Genomic DNA, 25556 nt, shown 5'->3' on the forward strand with positions numbered 1-25556 from the left:
CTTGCAACTTTTCCGAAATAGAAATTAAGCCTTTAATCGCCACTTTTTTCATATTTTGTGTTTTGGTCCTGTAAAACCTAATCCCTGAGCTTTTGCGAGAGTGCTGTCAAGCTTTGAAGGCCTCGCCGTCCGACGTTGCTCATGTAAGTCACGTTCAAAACGCAGGAGATCAATAGGAGGATTGAAGACGCGTGCTGAGTGCAATGGACAGCGAACGCCTAAACATAATATTTGTCTTGGCTCCTTTCGGCAGCTGTTTAGAAGTGAAGAGGTGTTGATGAGGTTTTAAAAGAATGGCAGCTCATTAGCTTCTTGAAGCATAGCACACAAAGTTGAACGGCACGACTGAAGTACCTGGCTCTTCAATCAATTAGCTGCCTGTAACAAAGCGTCTGAGAGGATCAACACTAAAAAAAACTATTTTCGAAAAGATTTTTGTACACTACTGTTCTAAAGTTTGAAGTCAAAATATTTCATCAATGTATTTGATCTAAAATACAGTAAAACCTGTGATGTGAAAATATTATATTACTACAATTATTATTATACATTATAATATTACAAATGTAATTTCATTACAATATTATTTAAAATACGTTTTCTGTTTTAATATATTTTAATACATAATTTATTCCTGTAATGACAGCTATTTTTATGTTTTTTATGTATAAGTCTATTATGCTCATTAAAAGTTCCATTTATTTGATTTAAAATACAGAAAAAAGTAATATTATTAAATATTATTGCAATTTAAAATAACAGTTTTCTATTTTAATATACTTATAATTTATTTATATCATGCAAAGCTGAATTTTCGTCAGACATTACTCTAGTCTTCAGTGTCACATGATCCTTTAGAAATCATTCTAATATGCTGATTTATTATTAATGTTGGAAACCGTTGTGCTGCTTAATACTTTTAAGAACCTGTAATATTTTTGATGAATAAAAAGTTAAAAAGAACAACATTTATTGTTATGGAAATATTTTCTAACAATTTAAGTCTTTACTATGACTTATGACTAATAAATCAATAATAAATAATAATAAATTATTAATTTCTCTCAAAGAAAAAAGAAAGATAACATTTACTGACCTCAAACTTTGAATGGTAGTGTATCTTGTTACTAAGGATTTCTATTTTAAATAAATGCTGTTCTTTTTAATGTTTTATTCATCAAAGAATCCTGAAAAAAGTATCACAGGTTGCACAATAAATAAATAAATAAGCAGCATAAATGTTTCCAACACTGATAAGAAATTAACATATGTGACCACAAAACCAGTCTTAAGTCGCTGGGGTATGTTTGTAGCAATAGCCAAAAATACATTGTATGGGTCAAAATTGTAGATTTTTCTTTTATGTCAAAAATCATTAGGAAATTAAGTAAAGATCATGTTCCATGAAGATTTTTTGTAAAATTCCTACTGTAAATGTATCAAAATGTAATTTTTGATTAGTAATATGCATTTTTAAGATCCTAATTTGGACAACTTTAAAGGTGATTTTCTCAGTATTTAGATTTTTTTGCACCTTCAGATTCCAGATTTTCAAATAGATGTATCTCGGCCAAATATTGTCCTATCCTAACAAACCATACATCAATAGAAAGCTTATTTACTGAGCTTTCATAATATATATATATATACATCTCAGTTTTGTAAAATTTAACCTTATGACTGGTTTTGTGGTCCAGGGTCACATATTAGAATGATTTCTGAAGGATCGTGTGACATTGAAAACTGTAATGATGCTGAAAATTCAGCTTTGCATCACAGGAATAAATTCTATGTTAAAGTATAATACAATAGAAAACCACTATTTTAAATTGCAATAATATTTCGCAATATTACTGCTTTTTATGCATTTTTAAGATTTTACAATCTTACTGATCCCAAAACTTTTGAACGGTACTGTATGCTTTAATTAAAGTGTATATTTTAAATAAATGTTTTTCTTTCTAATGTTTTATTCATATCACAGGTTGCACAAAAAAAAAAAAAAAAAAAAAAAATTAAGCAGCACAACTGTCTTCAATCATGTGACATAGAAGACTGTAATGATGATGATAATTCAGCTTTGCATCACAGAAATAAATTATATTTTAAAGTATATTAAAATAGAAAACCACTATTTAAAACTGCAATATTATTTCACAATATTCTTTATTTTTAATTAAATAAACGCAGCCTTGATGAGCACAAAACTTACTGATTTTAAACTTTTTCAGTTTTGTTTAAAACACAGAAAATATAAATATAAATAAACACATACTAAAACCTTATTATTATTTAGCAATAAGGAAAACATTAATCACAAAAGCAAAACATAAACAGAATATTTACTCATTTTTTTCAGGACACGAGTATGTGCAAACGTATACCTCACTACAACTTTATTGCAGGAGAGCCTGCGGTTTGACTTCACAATAACTGTAATATGCAATTCGGCGAATGTTGACTAGGAAACGGCAGAGCTCATCTAAACGTGGGGAACTGTTTGAATCATCATCATCCACCGTGAAGCTTACGTACAAACAAGGATTTCTCATTTTACTTGAGCCGGAAGAAGATTAAAAGTTTGAAGCCCTGACGGCGTCTTTGCTCTCGCTCTCTCTCTCTCTCTTCAGGTTGTGGATTGGAAGTTCAAAGTTAGACAGGTTCAAAGCTTCGGCAGGGGAACATTCAAATAAGCCTCCTCGATGTAGATACAAACCCCAATCCGGACGTTTTGCATTAAAAGTGCATTTTAGACGCGGCGTCTTATTTTGGGCCTAGCGCAACTTTTTTAAACGGAACGATTTGAGACTGTTACAGGTTCCGTTCGGAATGTGTGCAACAAGCATTTATGGAATAAAACATTCCAGTGAGTAATTCAAAACCGAGGTAATCCTCTCAGTCCGCCGGGATTCCTAGAGGAAATTAAATGTCGACCTGGATGCTGTAACCTTTGCATACTGCCAGCCTCTTTTTGGTTTCCCTGCACGAAGACCTTGAGACAAAAGAGGAGCAACTTTCTCAGGTATCGACTTTCAGCAAGACACAATGAACTTGGTCTAGCACAATCAAGGCAGTTTCAGCAGAGCAGCGTTCGTTTTCTTCCAAAAACCAGATGGGGTGAGCGTCAATGTTTGGAATTTCCTTTGTGCGAGCTGGTGTGAACAAAGAGGTCAACCGGGATACGAGATCACAGGGAGATCACATGTGCCCTCTATGCTTGCTATTATAATGCTTATACAGAAGTCAATGGCGGCCTATTCATGGGAGCCTCTACATGGGCTCATATTTACAAATCCACCCCATGAGAACTTAACAAGCACATAACGCTAGCGGCCTTAACCTGCTCTTCTCTTGTAACTCGACCTTCGTGGAGATAATTGAGGCTGATCTGGAGGAAACTTGCTCTGAAGTTACGATGCTGTTGATAAAAAACAAGGCACGGATGTAATTTTGGCCTTCCGCAGCTGCGAATGATTATACTGACGGGCACGAGTGTATTCACTCTGTGAGCTTGTGTATTTTAGCCCTGATTCAGCAATCAGGGTCTTTGTAGCAGGTCAGCATTGCGTTTCAGTGGCGAACAGAGAATGGCTTTAGGGACTGCAGACTCATCTAATATGATAATGAGTTGTGCTCAAAGGAACAGCTGGGCAGTTCTGGCTGCTACTATGCCTGAAGCATTCCACTATGATGGCCAAATATCGCAAAGAATGAGTTAGGTTGATGCTAATGAAATGAAATTAGCTTACTTAAGAGAAAAAAAAAACAAAAAAAACAAGGTTGCATAAATGATGGTTACAATACATGATGCAGGACAACAGAGATTTCACCAAAAACTATTTCACTCAAAATTAGTCAACATGAACTCTTTCTGTTGCTCACTTAGGGGAGTCTAAGCTGCTTCTGTAATACAGTTTTAATAACAGTGAGAACAGCTGTGTAAGGCAAGACACTGCAGGCTAAAACACTTTTTTCAGTCACTGGTCAGATTGAGATTTTGGGGTATTTGGCTTTTTCTTTAGTGGAAAGAAAATTTCCAACATTTTGTGTAATTGCATTTTATCTATTTGCATTTGTAGATTTCAAATAGAATATAAATCTTTAAAGGCTGTTTTCTTCATTATACTAGCACTTACAGTTGAGGTCAAAATTTATGTTGGTTTTAGCTGGTCAGCAGGCTGGTTTTAGAGGGGTTTTGGCTAAAACCATCTACTTCCAGCTTAAACCAGCTAAGACCAGCCAAACAGTGTAGGCTGGTTTTAGCTGTTTTTTTTTTCAGCAGGGCAGAATCTGCAAAATTTAAATTATTTTACCAAAATAAGAGGGATCATACAAACTGCATGTTATTGTTTATTTAGTACTGACCTGAATAAGATATTTCACATAAAAGATGTTTACATAAAGTCCACAAGAGAAAACAACAGTTGAATTTATAAAAATAACTCCGTTCAAAATATTATTAATACTTTGTTCTTACCTGAATGATCCACAGATGTTTTTTTTTTTTTGTTTTTTTTAGTGATAGTTGTTCATGAGTCCCTTGTTTGTCCTGAACAGTTCAACTGCCTGCTCTTCTTCAGAAAAATCCTTCAGGTCCAACAAATTCTTTGGTTTTCCAGCATTTTTTGTGTATTTGAACGCTTTTCAACAATGACTGTATGATTTTGAGATCCATCTTTTCACACTGAGGACAACTGAGGGACTCATATGCAACTATTACAGAAAGTTCAAATGCTCACTGATGCTTCAGAATGAAATGCAATGCATTAAATTGAATTTTAATATCAAGGTAACTTATTTTGTCCTCCTTCTGTCATGCTTCAGAAGGAAACCCCATGCATTAAGAGTCAGGGGGTCAAAACTTTTTGAATTTAAATCTTCTGTAGCCTCTGAAGGGCAGTACTAAATGAAAAAGTTATTATTATTTTTTATTTTTTTTTGGCAAAATAAGAAAAAATCTCCATTATGTTCAAAAGTTTTCACCCCCCAGCTCTTTATGCATTGTGTTTCCTTCTGGAGCATTTGAACCTTCTGTAGTTACATATGAGTCCCTCAGTTGTCCTCAGTGTGAAAAGATGGATCTCAAAATCATACAGTCATTGTTGGAAAGGGTTCAAATACACAACAATGCTATAAGTTGTGGGACCTTAAAGATTTTTCTGAAGAACAACTGAAGAACTGAAGAACAAGGGACTCATAACCAACTATCACTAAACAAAAAATTTTTATTCAATATTTTATTTAGGTCATTACTAAATAAAAAATAACATGCATTTTGTGTTTTGGTATCTCTTATTTTGGTAAAATAATTAATGTTTTGCAGATTTTACAGTTTTTGCAGTTTACAGGTGGTGTAAATTTTTGAACTCAACTGTATTTATTTAAAACTGTTTTTGCTTGTAAACGGTCTTTGATGTGTGCATATTATATATTACGAATATAGGAGTTTTATTTTAGCCATAAGCAATAATTTGAAGTTAAAAAAAACTTCCTAATGATGATTTTTTTCCCTTACAAAAACACATCTTTTCACTTCAAAAGGCATTAATTGATGGACTGAAGTGGTGTGGATTACTTGTGGATTATTGAGATGTTTTTATAAGCTGTTTGGAATTTCGTTCTGACGGCACCCATTCACTGCAGAGGATCTATTGGTGAGCAAGTGATGTAATGCTAATTTCTTCAAATGTGTTTTGACGAACTCATCTACATTTTGGATATGTAATTAAACAATGCCTCATTTGCATATCTAAACATTACATTACAGAAAACTTGTGACAGATTGCAATTCTCAATGTAATCAATCAATTGGGAAAGCATGATTATATCACTCAGTTACTTTTTTTTTTTTAACCTGGGGTGTCTTGCCTCAAGAATCAAGTTGGGGACTCACCTTGAGCTTGTCGAAGCGATCGCTAAGCGAGGTAACCTGATGCTCGCGGTGCCGTCCCACCAGCTTGCAAAGAGCGCAGATCAGCTGGTCGTCCACCACGCAGTACATGTTCACCTTCTCGTTCTCATGCTCCAGGCAGGCCAGCCCACGCAGCTGAGCGTCCGCCACCGGCTCCACCAGACGGTGGCTGGTGAAGGGTTTTTTGTTGGGGTGCGTGGCCCGCAGGCAGCGGTCGCAGTACGACACCTCGCACGTCACGCATGTTTTGACGGCCTCCCGCGGGGGCTCCTGATCGCAGAACTGGCAGCCGACACGCTCTAGGGACATGGCGCTACTGGCGGGGCTGCCCCTCGCGCTCCCGCCGAGCGTGGCGCTGTAGGGTCGCGGCCGGCGACTCTCGTTGGGGGAGTTGGGCCCGCTGATGGAGGCCTTCTGGAAGCGGTCAATGATGTTCTGCAGCGTCACATTGCGCTTCAGGCCCTCCAGGCCGCGCTGATTGAGCGTGATGACGTAGCGGCAGGTGGGGCACTGGAAGGCGGAGATGGACTCGAGAGGCTTGGTGCTGGAGCAGTGCGAGACTAGGATGCGGTGGGCGCAGTTGAAGCACAGGCTGTGGGCGCAGGGCAGCAGGAGGGGGTCCTCAAACAATTCCAGGCAGATTGGACACGTCAGCTCGGACTCCAGTGTTTCCATCTTCAGTTGAACCGATCTAAAGGTGACATCAAATCCCACAGAAGCTGGTCAGTCACCTGTGCGGCGGATAGCTACGGGTTAGTGGCAAGCAACTTTAGTATGCAGCAAAAGCAGCAGAAAGAGAAATTCCGCTCAAAAACTAAAAGGTATGAAAAGTCAGGGGACAAAAATGATTATATTATATTATATTATATTATATTATATTATATTATATTAAAATTAAGCTGAAACTAGAGAAAATAAACTTTTATCATAAATTATTTATTAATAGAAAATTATATTATATTATATTAATAAAACTAAAATACAATTAAATAAAAAAATCAAAACTAAATATACTGAAGAAATTGAAACTAGAGAACATATTTTTTAATTAATAATTATGTTACCATAAAAAAATAATTGAAAAAAAAAGATTATTATTCATTGTTATTATTGATTTGTTTTTAATATAATAAATAATAAATACATAAATACATAATACAATAAAACAATAGTATTTGTAATAATAATAATAAATTTATTAACAAATAATACTAAAAAATAAAACAAATAACAATTATTATTAATTATTATTATTTATTTTCTATAATAAATAAATAAATAAAATAAAATAATGGTATTTGTAATAATAATAATAATAATAATAATAATAATAATAATAATAATAATAATAATAATAATAATTTATTTAAACAAATAAAAAGTACCATTATAATAATAATAGTAAAAAGTAATTAGTATAATTATTAAATAAATAAAGTAAATAAATGGTATTTTAATAATAATAATAAAATAAAAGACACTAAAAATACTGAAGAAATTATATAAGGATATATATATATATATATTTTATTAATACTTATATTATATGTTACAATAAAAAATAATAAAATAATTTGAAGAAAAAATATATTACTCATTATTATTATTATTATTATTATTATTATTTATGTATTTTTACATAAGAATAAATAATAAAATAAAACTAATGGTATTTGTAATATAATAATAATAATAATAATAATAATAATAATAATTATTATTATTATTATTATTTATTAAAACAAATATATAATATATATAATAAATAAAATAAAAATAATAGTATTTGTAATAATAACAATAATAATTTATTAAAACAAATATTAAATACCTGAAAATAAAAATAATAATATATAAATAATAATCTGTATAATTATATAAAAAAAAGGCATTTTAATAATAATAATAATAATAATAATAATAATGCATCAAATCAATAAATACATTTTTATTTTTTACTCCTGTCTGATCTGATCTCCCCTAAAAATAAAATAGTATACACTAAAATCAAAACAATAAATAAATATACTGAATAAAAATAATCTTCAAATAATTATATTTTATTCTATTATATTATAGCCATAATGAATATTAACCTTAAATTCAAAACTAAATACACTGAAACCGAAAAAGCTGAAACCAGAGAAAAGCGTTTATCATAAAATGTCGAAAATGTACGAAAATATATATTATATCATATTATAACATAAAAATCAAAAAACAAAACAAAACAAAACAAAAAACAATAAAACCTAAATAGAGAAGACACTGTTCTATTACATTAGATTATATTAATATCTTTTTCTCTTTTGTCACTGTTTTGTTTGTGTATTGATGCTGGGTTAATACTGTAAGTATAAGAATTATGCCAATAAAGTGAAACCAAACACTGAACTATGTTAAATTTCTAATGACAAAAACTAAATTAAAAAATAAATCAAACTAAAATAACCCTCATGCCAACTGGAAAAAAAAGAGGAAAATATAGATTTTTGAGCGGAAAATCATTAGAGTTGTAAGCAGTTTGGTTAATGACAAGACACACACACATTCAAAGCATTATCTCCGGCTCAATAGTGGCAGCGTGTGTAAGCTAATAGTTTTACAAGGTGAACATAAATGTCAAAACATGATCAAGGATTGCCTTCAAGCTGCATTGTCATCATGACAGATGGAGATTAAAGAAGTCTTTACGTTCCATTCACTTCCATTTATACGCATATGCTCTGGGCTAGATGAACACACACACACACACACACACACACACACACACACACACACACACACACACACACACACACACACACATTACACACACACACACACACACACACACACACACACACACACACACACACACACACACACACACACACACACACACACACACACACACACACACACACACACACACACACACACCTGTTAGTCTTCAGCGAAGCAAATCAATGTCATCAAGCAACATCCCCTCTGCCCTTAAACTAAGACCCAATATGATGCATCACTTCACTTAAGACAGTTTAAAGGAAAGCTAAACCCCCTGAAGTAAAACCACTCCTGCACATTTATTTAAAATCACACATTCAAGCCACATCGCTGCTGTTTTAATGGAGGGGCTTTAGCAGATTACAATGTTTCTGCTTTGATGAATATGAATGGGCCCAAATCAGCACAGCACATCACTGAACACTGGCACCTGTGCCTCTAGCCTGCATGCTAAAATCTGTTTGTCTTTTCATCTAATGAACTGTACTTCATATGGTGCCATGATACATTGCCTGTTTGGTTAACAGTCATATAAACAAGGAAATTATGAGGAAATCACACCTTAATTAAATTTTATTACTACCTTTGAAGTAGTGATGTGCAAAATAATGGCTGAATGACTAGTCAGTCATAAAAAGCCCTGTATAAGTATATATAATTCTAAAATATACTTATTCCAGGCATGTTTTTGACATCAGTGTACTGTATACCAGACACGAGCAGAGCGGTGCAGTCAAATGTTCAAATTTTGCGTTAAAACTTAAAGCGGTCACTGCGGGATGCGATACACTTTCAGCTTTGATGCTTCTAGTATAAACAGACATGCATTTACACAGACAAAAAAAAAAATACTACATTCAAAATATGAACAAGCTAAAAATCTATAAATTAACAGCACAACCATAGATTTCAAGGCTGTAGCATTGAATTTAAGAGGAATTTAAAACAATTGCCTGGAGAAGTAAATGTGAGACTTTTCACACTATTTTTATTTTATTGTTATATAATAATAATAATAATAATAATAATAATGTATTATTATTATTATTATATAATAAATAATTAATTAAAATCATGATATTTTAATAATAATACCAATAATATATTGTTAAAACAAATAATAAATTCATAAAAATAAATAAAATAACAATAATAATAATTAAAATAATAAAATAAATAAATTCTAATAATAATTATTATCATTATTTATAAAAACAATAAATACATACAATTAAACAAACAATAGAAATATAATAATAATTAGAATAATTATAAAATAAATAAATGCATATTTTTAATAATAATAATAATTGATTAAAACAAATACTAAATACATAATAAATAATAAAATAAAAATACCAATAATTTGTACAATTGATCAATTGATTTGTATAATTAATAAATAAATGGCATTTTAATAATAATTATATTTTTTATTAAAACAATAAATACATAAAAATAAATAAATAAAATGAAAATAAAATAATAATAATCATTATTATTATTTATTAAAACTAATAATAATAAATAACAATTAGTATAATTATGAAATAAATAAATTATATTTTTATAACTAACAATAATTGATTAAAACAAATAATTAATACATAATAAATAATAAAATAATAATAAAATAAAAATACTAATAAATTGAATAACTGAAAAAATGGTACTTTCATAATAATAATAATAATAATAATACTTACGCATTATATTATAATAATTATTATTGTTTATTAAAACTTTTTCATAAATAATAAAAATAAAAATATAATAATACCAACATAAATAATACTATACTATATAAATATAATAAATAGTATAATAAATAAATAAATACTAATAATTATTATAATTAAATAAACTGTATTTTAATAATAATAATAATAGTAATAATTTATTAAAACAAATAATAAATACATAAAAATAAGTAATATAATTAAAATAAATAAATAAATAAACACATTGTATTTTAATACTAATACTAATGCTAATGCTAATAATAATAATAATAATAATAATAATAATGCTTTATTTGCTTTCATTTTTATTTTTCACTATGGTCTAATCAGATCACTCCTTCCTGGGCTTGTGTGCATCCATGTGACTTCATATCGATTGCGCTAGACCGCTCTGTGGCTTTTAACGATTTCCATCTCTGATGTTACATACAAATCAATGCAGAACTCCAAGCACACGTAAAAGGCTATGATGACATAGCCTCAGTCTATCACATTTCCTCGCACCTTGTGATCTAACAGCGACACCGTCCATCTCCGTCCTATCATTCCCACATTAGGCTTCAGCTCCATCCTCTTAAATGGCTATTGAGCGTGTCAGAATCTTCCAGACACACTGCTCTACTGGAGCAGCAAGTTACTGCCATTTCTGACAAGCAACCTGAAGCCCCTGACTGCTGCTTAAAAATTATCTGACAGCTCCTGCGAGGAACCAAAAGCTCTTAGAGTCTGCAGACATCCAGAGATCGTGTACTAAACCTTTAACTCGACAGGCACTTATGACGGCGAGCCAAAAAAAGGCATGTGATTAAAACGGCAGTGGACCAGGTGGAAACTGGATGAAGTCATTACTGGAAAAAATAAATGAGATGCAGATATATGATAATAAGAGCTTGTGTCCTTGTGTAACAGTCACCTTGATGGACAGCGGGAGGGTTCTGTGAGGAAAACAATCCTGTGAAGTCTGTGTTAAAGGTATTGCAATATTCCAGTACTGACAATAACAATTAAATTTAAAACATTTTTTTGGTTTGTTTTTGAATTCTGTAAAAAAGACAGGCTGTTTGACACCCCAGCCCATCAACATTAAGTTCTTTATATATGCTTTTGTATTATGGTACTTTTTTGAGTGCTTACTTGTATTTGAACCCTTTCCAACAATGACTGTATGATTTTGAGATCCATCTTTTCACACTGAGGACAACTGAGAGACTCATATGCAACTATTACAAAAGGTTCAAACACTCACTGATGCTTCAAAAGGAAACGTGACACATTAAGAGCCAGGGGTGAAAACTTTTGAACATAATGGAGATGTGTACATTTCTTCTTAGTTTGCCTAAATATCATATTTTTTCATTTAGTACTGCCATTCAGAGGTTACAGAAGATAGTTACATGTTTCCCAGAAGACAAAATAAGCTAAATTTTCCCTGATATTCAAATTCAAAATGTTTTCACCCCCTGGCTCTTGCATATTTTTACTTCTAGAGCATCAGTGAGTGTTTGAACCTTCTGTAATAGTTGCATATGAGTCCCTCAGTTGTCCTCAGTGTGAAAAGATCTCAAAATCATACAGTCATTGTTGGAATTTTGGAAAGTGTTCAAATACACAAAAATGCTAAGAAACCAAAGAGGGTCATTTTTATGAATTCAACTATTATTATTATTATTATTATTATCATCATCAGTCTGTAGGTCTGGCAGTGCGAGACTAGCTCAGATGTGCTTTAAAGAACAAATGTGACCCTGGACCACAAAAAACAGCCATAAAACGTAAATTTTTTAAAATGTATAAATTTATTACATTTGTTTTTTTTTTTTTTTTAGATTTATACATATAGGATATGACAATATTTGACCGAGATGCAACTATTTGAAAATCTAAATACTGAGAAAATTGCCTTTAAAGTTGCATACTACTACTAATCAAAAATGTAAAAGTTTTGATATATTTACAGTAGGAAATTTACAAAATATCTTCATGGAACATGATCTTTACTTATTATCCTAATGATTTTTGGCATAAAAGAAAAATCAATAATTTGTCCCATACAATGTATTTTTGGCTATTGCTACAAATACACCCCTGCTACTTAAGACTGGTTTTGTGGTCCAGGGTCACATATGTCAGAAATGAATTGGAGATTGGTGTGAACAGTTTGATTTGTGCTCAAAAACTGGTAAAAACAGCATGAAGCACTTTTAACTGACAAAACGAACAAAATTTGAAAATTGTGTCGACTGTGAAACTGAATTAAGGCACATGCCCAAACTTGATCAAAGAAAGAAGCCTCATTTCATAGCAATTACAACTGAAAACATTGGAGTGAGTGAACAGAACTGTTCTGTAACTAACTAACCATCTTGGAAAAGTTTAAATTGTTTCCCATTACAGCACTGCTAGTTTAATTTACAACCATTCAAACACAAGAAACTTAAAATAGAAAAGAGCAAAAGCTTGCCTGGCAATTTGGCAGCTCTGCTAAAGTAGGATCCTGCGGTAAGTGGTGACTTTAACCAGGTATGCTATCTGATTTAAAACGACGATAAGAAACCTTGGCAGGCCTTGATTTGAAACTAGAGCTGTTGGTAGGAATAGCCATTAGGTGACATTGCCTTCCTAAGAGACATACAAAAGCTTATGTGCATATACACGGTTTGTCAAATTTCCACTATGATTAGTTTGCTTAAAAGGTTAGTTCACCCCAAAAAAATTATTATTAACTCCAGGCATCCTAGATGTATATGACCTCCTCCTTTCAGACAAATCCATTCAGAGTTACATTAAAAATTATCCTGGTGTTTCCAAGCTTTAGAATTGCATAGACAGGTGTTTCTCTTCATCAGCCCAAAACAAGTCCAATAAACTGCTTCCATCCATAATAAAAAAGTACCTCACACAGCTCCGGGGGGTGAATAAAGGCCTCCTGTAGTGAATCGACTTTTTGTGCGAAAAATATCCATATTTAAAATGCAAGAATCACCCTAATCTAGCTTGCGCTGTCTGGAAGCAGCTCCAAGCGGATGACGCAGGTCTTGCACAAACCAACATTTGTTTACAGAAGCAAAGCTTCCTTACTTCAGCAAAGGAAAACCAGTCTCCTCTTGGTTTATATCAAAATGCTCTGACATTTTTCTTTACAAATCCTTGTTTTGAACTTCTAATTCGTGGCCGGTGCTGTGTTTATTTCTCTCCATGGAGTGTTGGCGTTCATCACTTCCGCCCGGAGCTGCTTCCATGTATGACCAGCCAGCGCAAGCTAGATTAAAGTGAGTCTTACATTTTAAATATGGATATTTTTGTTACAAAAATCCTTCAATTCGTTACAGGAGGCCTTTATTCACCCTCCAGAGCTGCACGTTTTATAATGTATGGATACACTTTATTGGACTTGTTTTGGACTGATGAAGGGAAACACCTGTCTATGTAATTCTAAAGCTTGGAAGTGGCAGGATCATTTTTAATATATCTCTGATTGGATTTGTCTGAAAGAAGGAAGTCATATACACATAAGATGCTTGGAGGGTGAGTCAATAATAGGGATGGGCATTTCTGATCATATTTCATTTCGATTAATCCACAGGTTTGAGAAACGAGTACTCGATTAATCGGGGGTGGAGTTTAAGCAAGGGGCAGGGCGTTTGCGTCACAGTATACAGTAAACATTTAAAAGAAATATCAGCATGAGGTGAAGCTGAAGCGCTTTTTCTACATGACACATTGTATATAAAATTAATCACATAATACTAGATACATAAATAAATTAATCACATAATACTAGATACATAAATATGTAACTGTTATATTACAAATTGCATTTATCTACACAAAATGCATGTGAGCTTGAACTACGTGCCAATCATAAAGTAGTGGATGCGCTTCTCCCGTTACTTTAAAACAACGGCAACTGAAGCCACGCAAATTTTTTGAGTCAATCGATCGCCATTTTCATGCTCGATCGTCGCTGATGGATTCGAGTAATCGATTAATCGAGTACTCGTGCACATCCCTAGTCAATAATGGGCTAATTTTCATTTTTGGCTGAACTATCCCTGTAAGCACGTCAGCAAATAACATGTACCTTTAACATACTTTGTTTATACCAAAAATATTCTTTCTCAAGGAAATCTGGCAGCATCAGCATAGGTTTCGGCTTGGGTGAACAATTTGCTGACAGGCTTTCTTGCTCATGAAATCACCCACAGGCCAACAAACCAATGAGAACATGCAATACTAATGACGATTCATGGCAATAGATTGCAGACGCCAGAGCTGTTGTGCATTTGCTCACTTGAAACCCTCTGTAACTGGCACAGATTTGCAGAAAATTACCATTGGTTGGCAAATAAATTAGGGATGCACCAAATGTTCGGCAACCGAAATTATTTGGAGCGAAAACAGCAAAAAAAGCTCTTTCGTGTTCGGCTATCATGTTCGAATAAGTGAAAAGGCAGAATAAATTAAAGCAAACAATGACGTGACGCGATCAACTGGAGGCGCGCAGTAATGCAGCAAACATGTGAGCAGTGTGGAAGCATTTAAAACTGTCCGAGAAAGACGCAAAAATCATTACAAGCACCGACAGCGAGAGACAGTTTAAAACCGAGTCGCATGTCTTCGATTCAATGAGAAGAGAAAGAGGTTGTTGTTGCTGGTTACTGTATGATGACTGAAATCGCGAAATGGCCTTAAACCTTTAGTAAATAAATTACAAAATGTTATGTTGTCCAATACACGCATGAATTGTATGTATTCTGACAGCTCCGCACAAGCTCATTAGCCAGGGTTCAAAGCGTGAGGAAAATCTGCGCTGAAACAGCGTAATGAGAATCATTCAGAAATCTGCTGCTGTCAGCAAAAAGTAGTACTGAGGTCTTCTTGCGGGTTTCCGCCAAAATAAAAGTCAATATTCATAAATGTTAGTATTGTAATTTTACTGTTGTTCAGTAAAATAAAAAAAAAAAGTAAGACAAAAATAATGATAACAATCATTACAACAGCTCTATTTTTCTACATTTATTATGTACATTCAGCAAGGCTGCATTTATCTGTACATTAAAAACATGCCTGATTCAAGAAGGGGTCTTAAAAATAGCCAAATAATATTATTTTACTAACTTATTAATTTTTAAGTTAAATTGTGCTGTTGGTAGGCTATAATGTCTACTAGAATGTTAAAAATGTTTAGTGTTAAAAAATATTTTTTAATTGTTTTGTAATTGATTTTTTTTTCTTTGAAAAGCAAGACAAAACTGTAAAAAGCAAATACTGGCTATTTAATTTATGCAATGGTAAAAAAAAAAAAAAAACAGTGATGGGTAATCAGCCTTCAGCCCAGTTTGTAATTTTGTTCGGCTTCGGCCAAGAATTTTCATTTCAGTGCATCCCTAATAATGACGATTCATAGCAATAGAGCACAGACGCAAAAGCTGTTGTGCATCCGCTAACCTGAAACCATCTGTAACTGGCATAGATTTGCAGAAAATTACCACTGGTTGGCAAATAAATAATGTGTATTTGCAACATTTTTATGTTACACCTCAAGTAACAATTGAATACATAAGTCCACAAAACTCATTCTCTCAAAAAGTTTGGGTATGCTAAGCATTTAAAGCTTTCCTGAACTAAACGCCCCAAGCAGAAATGCTGGGACTTGGGAGTGAAGGTCGTGATGAGGTCGGCAATGGACTCCAGCATCCTCTACAGCTGGTCTGATGTTTAAAATGCAGATTTCCAGACATTTTAAAACATACAGAGAGAGTGCGGAGAGTAAAGCCAGAAGGTTTAACACGTAAACATCTACTTTAGGTGTAACAGGCATAAGAAGGCCGTGATAGATTGGAGAAGTGGAGAAGCAAACAGTTTACTCCTTTCAAAGAAAGACACCACATATAATCTGATTATGATGAAGTGCTCCATATGGAGGCTGATCACAGTCTGCTTCTGCTCACGAACAGCCCTTCTCAAGCACAAACACGCATGCACACGTTCTCACAGCCGAGTCTGGTTTATTTGATCTGCTCTCGGCTTGATTAAGGCATTATTTTCTCCTTTGATGTAGACTCGGAATCAAAAAAAGACATAAAGCAGTCTCTATAAGAGATGAGTCATATGGTAATGATTTAACAAAGTCACTTAACACTCAATCGCAGACACAAGTGTGCATCAGGTGCCTAACGCGCTCGCTTAACACACAAACCTAGACAAGCCTAGCCTTAATGCTGATATATTTGCAAATAAAACCCAAATGTAGTACATCTCTCTCAAAGAATGTTAAGAGAAACCACTCTAGAATACAAATACCAGTTTAAAAGATGGCAGTTGCATTTAATAGTCATATCTCAGCTCTCCTGGGACTCTACTTTTCTGTGCCTGTTAGGACAGAAGGAAAAAGAAAAACCAACACTCGTGCGTCACAGAGAGGTATGGCATTTCTGGAACAATGACAATTAGCCTTGACTAAACAATAGGGACAGTTCATGTTTAAAAGGGCTCTAAGGACTGCTCTTCCTTGAATTATATGCATACACTGATAATGAGACAATGATTACTTACTGCATATATATAGGGTCGCTGAAAATGAAACTTTCTATGCTAAGTTCAGAAGGACTAATCTGCTACTATCTTTCATCAATTTTTTGGGGGTGTACGATAAAAAAGTGAAATTCTGTCTCATTATAAAATTAACTTGTCTAATTAAGTGTAATTATTTGTCTAATATTGTTTGTTCAAATGTTAAATTGTTAATTTAGGCACAATTTTATAATATACAGTATGAAAAAATTATATTAAAGGTTACAATTAATACATTAATGTATTTGTCTTTGCATAAATTAACTTTGAGTGAGTGTTTGATAAGAGCAAAGGTAATGTAAATATTAAAATAATAAATACCCAATATCATTCAATATGAAAATTCAATCCAAAATAACCTAATCTATTAGTAATTTCATATTTTTTTTCCTGGTGGATGATAAAAAGTGAAATTTTGTCTCAATATAAAAAAATTACTTTATTTAATTGTTTGGTCAATGTTTTTTGTATACAGTATACAAAAAAAGAATATTAACTTTAAAGGTTAAAATGAACATATATAATAATTAACATATATAAATGTATTAGTCTTCTAAAAAATTAACTAAGTGTTTGCTAACAGCAAAGGTAATGTTAATGAAAAAAAAAAATCTCAAATAATGGCAATTAACCAATAAAGTATGTACATATTTCGAATTTCAAGAAAAAAATCTTATCTATCTATCTATCTATCTATCTATCTATCTATCTATCTATCTATCTATCTATCTATCTATCTATCTATCTATCTATCTATCTGCAATTTTTCATAATTTTCTCCTAGTGGACAATAAAAAAAAGTGAAATTTAAAATAAACTTTTACATTTTTTTTCAATATTTTTTGTTGTATGAAAAATGGATATTCATTCCAGAGATTTTCTAAAGATTATACAATTAATATTTACATTAATTTTTTAGACTTTTTAAAAAGTTACTTTAAGTGTTTGGGTAACAGGTAATGTAAATATTAAAAATATTAATATAAAACAATAAGCATGCACAAATAAATATCAGATATCCAATATAAAATCTTTTTTTAATTTATTTAATCTAAAATTCTCAAATAATGGCAATTAACCAATAAAGTAAATACTGTGAATTTCAAGAAAAATAATAAAAAATAATTTTCTCCTGGTGGATGATAAAAAGTGAAATTTTGTCTCATTATAAAATTAACTTTTTAAAATTTTAAATTGTTAATTTAGGCACAATGTTATACTGTAGAGTACAAAAAAAATGAATATTCATTCTAGAGATTTTTTTTTTGTATGCAATTTTGTATATAGTCCGGTCCTGGTCTGCTATTTATTTAAAACAAACAAACAAACAAACGAACAAATAACTGTCCTTGGTGAAATAGGTCATATAGGTCATAGAGAAAATATGTACAGTACAGACCAAAAGTTTGGACACACCTTCTCATTCAGGTGTGTCCAAACTTTTGGTCTGTACTGTAGATATGAATTCAACTGAAAAAACATGTGAAAAAATATCTTTCAGGTGGTCAAATAACAAATAGCAAATAGTGGAGCTCTGCAGCCACCTACTGGTAAAAGTTATTTGTAGTTGTTTTTTTTTTTACTTTTAAAACTGGATTTTCCAAAAGATGGGCAAAAATCTTACACTAAACCATGTGAAATTATCCATGTTATCTTTTATAAAGTGAATTTTACATAAAAAAGCAGTTTTTGTATAAAAACCCATATTTATTTATTAATTTATATATATTTAAAAATATCACTAACCCACTGAAAACTGCACAAATGTAGAGTAAAAACTTAATAAACAGAAAAATACCTTCTCATTCATTTGAATGAGAAGGTGTGTCCAAACTTTTGGTCTGTACTGTACATACAATGCAAACTCTGCAATTCAGCATATCACATTACATTTGTTTAAACACTGTTCCATACCAGCAACATTTCACCCAGTATGGATTTTTAGGTGGCTGATAAATATAAAGCACAGTGGTCAATAAGATGCCAATCGAATACCCCGTATGATTAAGTGTAATCCAATTCATGCTGAAATTAAACATTTCCTCAAAATTCACCAAAAATATTGCATTTCGTTATGAGGTAAGATTAGTAGGACACCGTAATCCTTCGTAAACCCATCATAACACTGACCTACCATCCAGATGGTATTATATAGGCCATTCTAGTCAGGACACAAGATAACTCACTGTGCTAGCGTTCCCTGGCAGGCCTGTCCGGGAATGAGGAAGTATGTTGTTTGATGTTTGTAAGTGTCTTACTATGGCGCTGGGTGGGCCAGTGGGTCAGACTCCGCCCTGCGGCCCAGACACTCTAATGGAGCCATTTATCTCCTGTCAACCTGCAGCTGGTTACTGGTTCCCCACTGCCTCCTCTGCCGCTTGAGTAGCCAGGCAGCTGGAGTCACGGGCAGAGAGGAAGTCTAGACCGGACACAGCACCACTGGAACACTGCCGCAGCCCCACACCTCACGGACGGCTGAAGACACATCGATTAAAAATGAGCCACTGGACTTTGGGGATTCCCAGAGCTCTGCTGTTAGGACAGGTGCTAGGCAAGCCATTCGCAGTTTATCACCTCCGAATTTGTTACGACTGACCTGCCGACAAGCCGAGCGGCAGCTGATGCGAGCAGGAGGGGTGTTTAAGAAAGACACGATTCCCAAGGGTGGAAAACTCTACACTGGTGGATTCTTAAAAAGAACCTGTTTGTGCTGGATAGAGTTCTTGAGTTGATTTTACTTCATAGGTTCTTCAAATCACTTGTATTCTTACATTGGTTTATGAGTTCTGTAAGCACCAGTACATATAAAAATAAGTACAAATAAAAGCTTCTTATATATGGACCACAAGTGTACAGTATACATTGTATTTTCTTTTATGCTAAACATCATTAGGATATTAAGTAAAGATCATGTGATTAGTAAAGTGCATTGCCAAGAACTTCATTCGGACAACTTTAAAGGCGATTTTCTCAATATTTCGATTTTTTCCAGATTTTCAAATAGCTGTATCTCGGCCAAATATTGTCCTATCCTAACAAACCATACATCAATGGAAAGCTCAATTTAAAAAAGATTACCCTCATGACTGGTTTTGTTGTCCAGGGTCACATATGGCATTGAATAACTGGTGCTTGCTAAAGCTAATACTGTTGTTCATTCTCATAGGATTGTTTATGCTACAGACATGAACATCTCAATTATTAAGTTTGGATGAGAATATATAACGCTGTTATGCTATTATAAAGCTTCTAGGACTATGATTAGACTTAATGATAATTTTTCATAATTGTCTCTTGGTGGATAATATAAAGAAAAATTTGGTATTTAATTGCTATGAAATTAATTGATCAATTTTTTGTTCTATTTGGTCTGAATAAATACAAATTTTAAATGCTACGTAAATTTAGACATCACAGCATGAAAACAATGGGTATTCATATCTGACACTTGCTAAAGGTTACACTTAAAAAGGTTATTAAATTATTAGTCTTCTTAAAGATCAACCTTAAGTGAGTGTTAAATAATGTCAATAAGGAAATTGGCGTGCATGGTTAAATATACAAAATCGACTGATAGGATAAACAGAAAGTGATCTAATAATGGCAGATAACCAATGTAGTGCAAACATATGTGCCCCTGGACCACAAAACCAGTCTTAAGTAGCATGGGTCTATTTGTAGCAATAGCCAAAAACACATTGTATGGGTCAAAATGATCGATTTTTCTTTTATGCCAAAAATCATTAGGATATTAAGTAAAGATCATGTTCCATGAAGATATTTTGTAAATTATATCAAAACCTAATTTTTGATTAGTAATGTGCAATGTTCATTTTTGAAAAGCATTGCTAAGAACTTCATTTAGACATGAAGTTTATGACCGATTTTCTCTATTTTCAAATTTTTCAGATTTTCAAATAGTTGTATCTCGGCCAAATATTGTCCTATCCTAACAAACAATACATCAGCGGAAAGCTTATATATTCACTTTCAGCTTTTGTTTAAACAAAACAAAAACACTCAAAGTAGCTACATCTTATTTTGACAAAAGGAAGCCTGTTGTGCCTTTTTATCTCTGTATATCTTGTTTATATCTTGCAATTCAAAGGGAAAAAAAGTCAGAACTGTGTGATATAAACTCAGAATTAAGAAAAATCCGCAATGACCTTTTTTATTCTGCATTCTTAAAAATAAAGGTTCCAAAAGGGTGTTTTTGCAGTGATGCCATAGAAGAACCATTTTTGGTTTCCCAAAGAACCTTTCAGTGAACAGTTCTTAAAATGACCATTTTGAAGAACATTGAAAAAATCTAAAGCAGCTTTTTTGACTATAAAGAACCGTTTGTGCATTTGAAAGGTTCCAAAGGTTTTTCATGGAACCATCTATGCCAATAAAGAACCTTTATTTTTAAGAGTGAAAATTGGGTTTAATAGCGATCACCTAACAACCACCTAAAAAACAACAACAACAAAACAAAAAAGCACAGCAATATGGCAACTGCATAACAACACCCTACAACCATCCAACAACTTAGTATCATGGAACGTTTCAGTTCATATCTTAATTTGTGTTCCGAAGATGAACGCAGGTCTTGTGTTTTGGAACGACATGAGGTTGAGTAAATAATGACAGAATTTCATTTCTGGGTGAACTATCCCTTTAAGTGATAATTTGACATGTTCAAACTTCATACTGCAATAATCCCAAAATTACTCCGCAACACACGAACTCCTAAAGATCTGTCAATGCAGAATTTTAGCAACACTGCATTACTACATAGCTGTGGGATACGCTGATGAAAAACTCAATCCCACGAGAGTGCTGGAGAGAATAAAAGCATGCAGGTGTGTTTAAACTGAAGTGCCTGGCACAGAATCCACGGCTCTTCACCACTGCAGGCTGCGAACATTCCCGATCCTCCCATCCACCTTCAACTGCTAAATCTTGCTGCTGTATAAATACGACACACGTTATTGAGAGCCCACACTGAGTAATAATCTGCTCACCCACGGCTAACGCTTTGAGCCGAACAGGTGAGCCATTGTGGGAGCGCAGACACCGAACATGTGTCTTCTGTACAGTAAAGCTGTCCACGTAATAAGTGACATGCTGATTTTCTGCAGTGATTAGCGTTAACAAAAGACGCGAGCGAGACAGAAACGAGCTGCAGGAGTTAGTATGCAGTGAGCATTCCTCAAATTTCAAATGAGAACAAAAGGTTATGGATGTTAATTACAAATTACAGGATTATTCCACCGACGACTTCATGTGGAACTGAGACATGTCGCTAATTAAATAAGCATTTTGAAGTACACAGCAGTGCTAAAACAGAGCCCGAAGGGTGAATACGCCTTTAACAGGTTGAAGTATTGCTTAAACAGGCGGTTTATTTCATCTCCCGCGGGACAGCGTAATAAGGGTATGTGTTAGGCCTGTTTTTAGATGCACCGCAGTGAGATTTCAGCTGCGAGAGGATAGCCCGGCCACACCATAGCCACACAGGGAGACTCAACACAAGGCTGCCTAGATCCCAAAAGTAAGTGGTCAGTCTCTCAAACCATAAGTGCTACTTTATTTATTTTTAATGTCAAAGCTTGAAATAGAGGGCAGACTTGGATAATTGCAGTGGATGTGTTTTTATAAGGATACACAATAGCTGTCTGGTCACCAATGTGTTTTCTCCACTTTTGAAAGGGACAGTAAGATTTTTTAATAGTTTTGAAATGAGTCTCTTGTGCTTCTCAAGGCTATCTTTAGAATTTGAATAGATTTTAAAATGCAATTTATTTAGAGATGCACCGATTGATCGGAATCGGCCGATTTTCGCATGATCGACCCGGATCGGTGACCGGCCGGTCAATTTCTCCTCTTGCCGATTCCTAGCCGATCCTTTTATTGCCAGCGGCGCATGCAATTACGTCACAGCCGCGCACTCACAGTCGCGTGTAAACATGTCTTTGGTGCGAGTGAAGATGACACAAAGATCGCAGTTTGTAACATTTATAAGGCCAAAATACAACGTGAGGGAACAACCACGAACCACGCGCGTTTGGACCATAGACTGTATAAAAAAAAAAAAAAAAAAAAAAAAAAATATGGACGTAGTGTCTGTGACGTCACCCGTAGGATTCTGAAGCGCTGTTTTGAAGCCTGTTGTGGGCGGGATTCGGCCGTCGCCATCTTGGAATCGCGTCACCGCGCGTCACTCCCGGATAATCAAAAATGGGCAAAAAGGCGGGACGTGGGTGGAGCTGGTTGCTGAAACCACGCCCGCCTAGCGCGACAGTGGTGACAGCAGCAGCAATCCCCCTGTCACTCAAGTGGCCACGCCCTTAATTATGCTGAACTTTAAGGCTTAATATAACTTAAACGGATGAGTTATAAAAAAATTCACCCCCCTCACAGTTGACATGAAGGGCAAAACTAGCTATATAGACCAAAACCATTTTTTGAACCAGGCTGTAAACATACTTTTTTCTGCTGTAAAGTTGGGCATTTTAACATGGGGAGTCAATGGGACTGACTCTCTTTTGCAGCCAGTCTCTAGCGGCCAGTCGATGAATTGCATTTTAAGACACTTCCGTGTTGGTTTCAAAAGAGAGAGCGGGAGGTTGCCCCTTGGTTTGGACATGTGGTAGATCGCACCCCCGCTCTGCATATTTTGCATGTCTCTCTTAGTTAACACACCTGATTCAGATAACCCGCTCGTTAGAAGTAAACTCCGTGAATAAACTGTGTTCCGATTGACATGGTCCCTGCCCAGTGTTCATTGCTCCCTACTCCCTGAGCAGGGGAAATCCGTTGACGTTTACTACACTTTCATTCATTCTCATATTTGCGTTGCGCCTCCGCATACAGCCTCTTCACACACTAATAGTTCGAAGCGAGCGTATATGTTCCATTTGAAGGTAATTAAAGCGTGTGCGACGTGGATTTAATTTGTATTTATTTACAGATGCATTTATGTTACACTTCTCTAGTAAATATCATCTGTGTGTGAAGACGCTGTATGCGGTGGCGTAGCGCAAATATGTGAATGAATGTTAGGAAGTGTAGTAACGTTACCGCTGGATTAACTGGTGACAAGGCAGAAATGCTTCTCTTTATCAAGGAAAATTTGCCATTAATGCTCAAGCAATAGCATTTAGTACTAGCATTGTTATTTCTACCTGTTTGAAGACACAGTGCACGTTTTGTTATTAAAGTTATTGTTGTGAGATGATCCTGTAATGTTTAAAAAAAAAAACCATATAAAATTCATCGAAGGAAAGTAGATTTTTGTATGCCTGCTTTGTTATATTTTATTTCTAATGTTTTTAAGGCTCAGAGCACTTTATTTTGTTAAAGTTATTTTAATATGAGAAGATGCTGTAATGTTTATACATTTCTTTTATTATAAAATAAAAAAAAAAATACATTGAGGAAAAGATTTTTGTTAGTATAACTATACTATGCACTTTATTTTGTTGTTAAAGTTATTTTGTTGTGAGAAGATCCTATAATGTTTAAAAATGTACTTTATTATAAAATAAATTTAATTCAAGAAAATATTTCTGTATAGGCCTATGCTTTCATTACAGTTCTAAAAAAAAAAAAAATCGGAATCGGCAGGTCACACTTACTGAAAAATCGGAATCGGCCAAGAAAATTGCAATCGGTGCATCTCTAAATTTATTCATGTAACGCCAAAGTGGAATCTTCAGCAGTTACTTCAGTCTTCAGTGTCACATGATCATTCAGAAATCATTTTAATATGCTTATTTTTTTATTCATTTTATGTATCTTTGACAAATAAAGTCATTCATTTCTTAAAAGAAAAAAAAAGTACAGACCTGAAAAATAATTAAACAAAGTGACCAGACAGCACTACCAGTGTAGTCCAATTACAGAACGCATTATTCTTATCAGCCAGTTCATTTGAAAAAATCTAACAAATACAGAGAGACCAGTGTATTTTGACTCTGAAACAAAGGATTATAATGGCTCATGTATTTTAAGTGAATCAAACACATACAGCACAAACAGTGCAGTCTGATTCCCCAACGAATGACTCCAAAAAGTGAGTTTTTTTTAATGAATCAAATACAGACAGCAAAATTACATACAAAATTAAAGTCAGAAAAAAGTCTGAAAATGAATTGACTTGTAACTGAACATTAAAGGGGACCCGACCCTCTTTTTATTTGTGATATACTGTCTCAGTCTAAATACATTCACACTGGTGTTTTAGGAAGCCAAACAAATTAGAATATAATAATAATAATAATAATAATAAAAACAATGACAGTAATAGCCATTTATTGTAAAACAATTGGACTGTAAAATAAATGAAAATGTATATTTCAAACGTATATTATTTTTGCTTTACAGTAGGAAAATCACATTACTTCTTTTCTAATTTCTACATTCAAAAGAGATATTTTGAATTTGGACTGCATTAACGTTATCCATTTAAACCGCTAGCTGTCAGCAATTCATACTGCACTTTTAATCTTTTATTTTGACGGAAACGACAATATTTATTTTGACGGAAAAATCCAGCTTCAGTAAAAACAGGCTTACAA

General features: G+C 33.6%; 1 protein-coding gene across 3 annotated transcripts in view; it reads right to left on the bottom strand.

Moving 5' to 3' along the window:
* The window catches only part of mid2 (midline 2), a 148675-nt gene that overhangs the window by 95568 nt on the left and 27551 nt on the right, over window positions 1-25556 (bottom strand). For 2 of the 3 annotated variants that reach the window (XM_073820536.1, XM_073820534.1), the window contains exon 2: window positions 5894-6642. In XM_073820536.1, the coding sequence (XP_073676637.1) occupies window positions 5894-6586 (693 nt within the window). In that variant the 5' untranslated portion in view covers window positions 6587-6642. The remainder of the gene's footprint in view (window positions 1-5893; window positions 6643-25556) is intronic. The other variant, XM_073820535.1, reaches the window with a different exon arrangement.

This window comes from Garra rufa, chromosome 16, assembly GCF_049309525.1.
Source record: "Garra rufa chromosome 16, GarRuf1.0, whole genome shotgun sequence".
NCBI lineage: Eukaryota > Metazoa > Chordata > Actinopteri > Cypriniformes > Cyprinidae > Garra > Garra rufa.